At 42.9% G+C, this 5,000-nt stretch overlaps 1 protein-coding gene across 5 annotated transcripts in view; it reads left to right on the forward strand.

Annotated features, from left to right (window-relative positions):
- The window catches only part of lama2 (laminin, alpha 2), a 104,995-nt gene that overhangs the window by 65,260 nt on the left and 34,735 nt on the right, over positions 1-5,000 (forward strand). For all 5 annotated transcript variants that reach the window (XM_060884362.1, XM_060884363.1, XM_060884364.1 and 2 more), the window contains 7 exons: positions 1,014-1,191; positions 1,775-1,911; positions 2,019-2,255; positions 2,431-2,574; positions 3,800-3,976; positions 4,211-4,396; positions 4,606-4,724. In XM_060884362.1, coding sequence (XP_060740345.1) covers positions 1,014-1,191; positions 1,775-1,911; positions 2,019-2,255; positions 2,431-2,574; positions 3,800-3,976; positions 4,211-4,396; positions 4,606-4,724 — 1,178 coding nt within the window. The remainder of the gene's footprint in view (positions 1-1,013; positions 1,192-1,774; positions 1,912-2,018; positions 2,256-2,430; positions 2,575-3,799; positions 3,977-4,210; positions 4,397-4,605; positions 4,725-5,000) is intronic.

Consider the following 5,000-nt stretch of genomic DNA (forward strand, 5'->3'; position numbering starts at 1 on the left):
GGAGAAGATGTAGGACAAAATGTAAATAGAAAAAGAGGGAAAAATATATATTAACAGAAAGACAAAGACAAAGGTAAAGAGGTAAAAATGTGGAAAGGTGGATATATAGAATGAGAGAAAGAGAGAAACATTAATGAAATACAAAAGAGAAAAAGAAAAGCAAGAGAGAATAACGGGATCAAGAAAAAGAAATAGAGAGAAAAGAAGTAACCTGTGTGAGATCTGATCTGTGTGAGATGTGATCATGTGATCTGTAAGATGTGTTCATGTGATCTGTGATCTATGTGATCATGTGATCTATGTGATCTGTGATCATGTGATCTGTGTGAGATGTGATCTGTGAGATGTGATCATGTGATCTGTGTGAGATGTCATCATGTGATCATGTGATCATGTGATCTGTGTGAGATGTGATCATGTGATCTGTGAGATGTGATCATGTGACCTGTGCGATCTGTGATCTGTGTGAGATGTGATCATGTGATCTGTGAGATGTGATCTGTGAGATGTGATCATGTGATCTGTGTGAGATGTGATCATGTGATCATGTGATCTGTGTGAGATGTGATCATGTGATCTGTGTGAGATGTGATCATGTGATCTGTGAGATGTGATCATGTGATCTGTGTGAGATGTGATCATGTGATCTGTGTGAGACGTAATTATTTGACACATATGTGTTGTGATGGCTTGCTGTGGTTTTACATGAACTCAATGACACTCATTTCTATCTACAGTATTTTGCATAAGTATTTATTTCTTGAACTTTTAGAAACTGTGTAAAAGGAAACTAGAGGAGAGAAAACTGATCATTCTAAACCTGATGCTGCCACCACCATGTTTTACAGTACGCATGGTGTTCTTAGTGTACAGAATATTTACACACATCATTACTTATGCAAGACACTGTGCGGTGTGAGAGATAAACTTAGCATGAGCTCCTCATGAACCGTCACTTTTTCTGACAGTGTGTATGTGTGTGTGTGTGTGTGTGTGTGTGTGTGTGTGTACAGCCAGGGACGCACATGCAGCCAGGCAGTGGGTGTGTCCCATGTCACTGTAACTCGTTCGGCTCTAAGTCGTTCGACTGCAGTGAGAGCGGTCAGTGTCGCTGTCAGCCCGGAGTCACGGGGCAGAAGTGTGACCGCTGCGCTCCCGGTCACTTCAACTTCCAGGAAGGAGGGTGCACACGTAAGACCCACACACTCCATATATGGACTCAAAGATACATCACTGTAATAAACTCCAACCTTCTGATTAACTTCTTGCTGCCCACTACTCCATTAATGGAATAAATGACACACCCTTATTCCCTTATATGGATGTAATGTCATGCCATCACTTTATCCATGCCATTACTTTCTCACCCTCACACTGTAGTTGATTGTTTTATTACAAAAGCAGGACACAGTTTTTGTGGTTAAAGCTTTAAAGAACAAACAAACAAAAAAAACAAATAGTGCAGTTTTCAGGGAAATATACAGTGTGTTACAGGTGTCAGGAAAATGTGGCTCAGGGTTACATCAGTTTAAATATGTGTTGCACATTATTACACACAGACACACAAACAATCACACACACACGGCTGAGGCGAATGATGGATGATGGGATGGACGGAGATAATGAGTAAAAGTGTGAAAGTGCAGCCTGTGACATTTGCACACACCTGAGTGTGTCATTAATCTCTCTCTGTATCACTGTCTGTCTGTTTCTCTCTCTCTCTCTCTCTCTCTCTCTCTCTCTCTCTCTCTCGCTCTCTCTCTCTCTCTCTCAGCATGTGAGTGTTCTCATGTGGGGAATAGCTGTGACCCGGGTACAGGACGCTGTCTCTGTCCTCCCAACACTGTGGGAGATCGATGTGAGAAATGTGCCCCTAATCACTGGGGTCATGACATCGCCACTGGCTGCAAGGTACCATTTTCTGTCACTTCCTGTTTGTCCCTGACTCTTCCTGTGGACAAACCTTACCATTAAGATTCTCTCTCTCTCTCTCTCTCTCTCTCTCTCTCTCTCTGTAGTCATGTGGCTGTAACATGATGGGCGCAGTCAGTCAGCAGTGTAACGTGAACACAGGATGTTGTTTTTGTCGGGATCAGTTCACGGGTGAGAAGTGTAATGAGTGTAAGCTCGGGTACAGGAACTTCCCGCACTGCGTTTCCTGTGACTGCTCGCTCTCTGGATCCAATGCTGAAACCTGCAACCATGAAGAGGGCATGTGTGCATGTGCTGAGAGGACAGGACAGTGCTCCTGCAGGGTAAAAACTACCTTTGCTCTGTGTCCTTAACTTCTTTTTATGTTAATCAGAGATCTAAATGTTTTGTTCGACACTTTTCCCCAAAATCAGGTGCCGATGCAGGATTAAAGCCTTGTGCTGAAGCCGTGAAGCAGTAACCAGTGTGTGTTTGTGTGTGTGTTTATGTGTGTTACAGATGAATGTAGAGGGTCTGAGGTGTGAGGTGTGTAAGGTCGGGACGTTCGGGCTCAGTGTGAGGAATCCTCTCGGCTGCAGTCGCTGTTACTGCTTTGGCCTGAGCACGAGCTGCACCGAGGCCCAGGGACTGATCCGCATGAGGGTGAGTCACACACACACACACACACACACACCATGTCAGAATTAGTCCTTGTTTCATCTTCAGTAAAACCACTTAATGTCACAGAAACAGATGAAATAAGAAAAAGTCAGGGAGAAATATGTACTTTACAGAGCGAAAGGAAGAGGTGAGATAAAAGAAAGGAAAACAAAAGGAGAATGGGTGAAAGATAAAGGAAAATAATAAAGAGAGGGAGAGGTATTATAGAGCTGTTTGTTTTTAATAAAGATTTCCTGTACAACTTCCTGAAATCCCCCCTCAGCCCCTGCTACATCCACAGAGAGATGCACGGCTGTGATTAACCTGAACCAGAACGGCAGATTAAATAACGTTTACAGCCCAGGAGTTAATCTGAGTTTGTTTGCTGGGGAGGGGGAGTGGTGATGGAGGGAGCAAGAGGACGAGTGCAATCCTTCACTTCATCCTGTGGGAGAAAAGCGAGAGATTTTCTCCGAGTCACTGAGTCGTAAGATTGCATGTGGACTCGAGAGTTTACTTCGCTAAACATTTAGCTACATAACAACAGACTAACCTGAGCGTCAGACACAAATCTGGGTATTGAGGGGTGGGACTTCAGTTATATTTCATCAGCCAATCACAGACTTGATTATATGACACCACAACTGAACAGTAAATGGCAGCTAGCTTGTGCTTCTACTGTTTTAATTGTATAATTAAATAGTAATGGTTAATAGTTAGAGTTAGAGTTAAGGGTTGGCGTTATGGGGTTGGGGTCAGGGCTAAGGTTTAGGGGTTAAGGGTTAACATTAAGTGTTAGGGGTTGGGGTTAAGGGTTAACATTAAGTGTTAGGGGTTGGGGTTAAGGGTTAGGGTTAGGGATAATGTTAAGGGGTAGGTGTTGGGGTTCAAATGTAGGGATAATGCTAAGTGTTAGGGGTTGGGGTTAAGGGTTAGGGTTAGGGATAATGTTAAGGGGTAGGTGTTGGGGTTAAAGGTTAGGAATGAATCTAAGTGTTAGGGGTTGGGGTTAAAGGTTTGGGTTAGGGATAATGTTAAGGGGTAGGTGTTGGGGTTAAAGGTTAGGGATAATGCTAAGTGTTAGGGGTTGGGGTTAAAGGTTAGGGTTAGGGATAATGTTAAGGGAAAGTGTTTAGGGTTAGGGGTTAGAGGTTATAGTTGAGGTTGGGTTAGTAATAGGTTTAAATCTGTAACTGAGCACTGTGTTTATATTCCCATTGTGTTGTAGCTGACTCTGATGCCTGAGCAGACGGTGCTGCCTCTTGTGGACAAAGACAACACCAAAGAGATCACATTTGGGGTAACATTCCAATATCCTGAAATCATTGCTAATGCTGAGGTGATTCATCAGGAACTCAGCGAGCCGTACTTCTGGAAGCTCCCCAAACAGTTCAGAGGCTCCATGGTAAGAGTCTTAAGCAATTTAGCAAAAAATTTACATATCAGATGTGATCGATTAGCCAAGTGAGCATCATGATATTTATTAAATGGTTAAATATTAGTGAAAATAATAATGAAAATAACTTTTCCTGTATGAATTTTATTACTTCAATCCAGGCAGAGAAATTTGATTCCTTCTTTAAACCTAATTCAATAATATTTTTGACTGATTGATTCATTGGTTTTACTCTTTTTTTAGATAACTGCATACGGAGGGAAACTGAAGTACACCATTTATTATGAAGCTCGTGATGAAACAGGCCACGCCTCCTACGAGCCTCAGGTCATTATCAGGGGTGGAGCCAACAGGGACAAAGTCATGGTACGCCACATGGTGGAGCCACAGATTGGTCAGCTGACCCGTCACGAGGTCGACATGACAGAGGTGAGCCAACCACAGGCCCGAACAAAAATTAGTGATTTAACAATAACTTTCACCATAATGACAAGACTGAGGAGTCACATTGGAGAACTGAAACTTTGGCTGTTAAAGAAAGAGCTAGTGCTAATTGTCTGAGGCGTTCGTAACATAAACAAACGTTAGATTCTTCTTAAACTTGTTCTTTATTCATTAACGTTGTTGTTGTTGTGTAGCATGAGTGGAAACAGCAGGACAACAAGCCAATGACCCGAGAAGACTTTATGGACGTTTTGTTCTACATCGAGTACGTTTTCATTAGAGCCTCACATGGAAATGTCATGAGACAAAGCAGGTGAGTAACCACGCCTACACAGGCCACGCCTCCTTAAATGCTCTTTGGGAGAACTTTAGCAGAACAAAGAAAGCTTGAAGAGAATAAAATCAGCCCAGATCTCATTTCTCTCAGGAGAGGACTGTGTAGTTTTCCCTTCTGAGCTTGATTCAGTCGCGCACTCACTGGTGATGCCTCCATCTGTACAAACACAAAATGTACACACACACACACACACACACACACACACACACAGGCAAAGCTCTAGAGAATTAGCCTGTATCGCCTCCACTGAAC

This window comes from Tachysurus vachellii, chromosome 12 (assembly GCF_030014155.1).
Source record: "Tachysurus vachellii isolate PV-2020 chromosome 12, HZAU_Pvac_v1, whole genome shotgun sequence".
Lineage (NCBI taxonomy): Eukaryota > Metazoa > Chordata > Actinopteri > Siluriformes > Bagridae > Tachysurus > Tachysurus vachellii.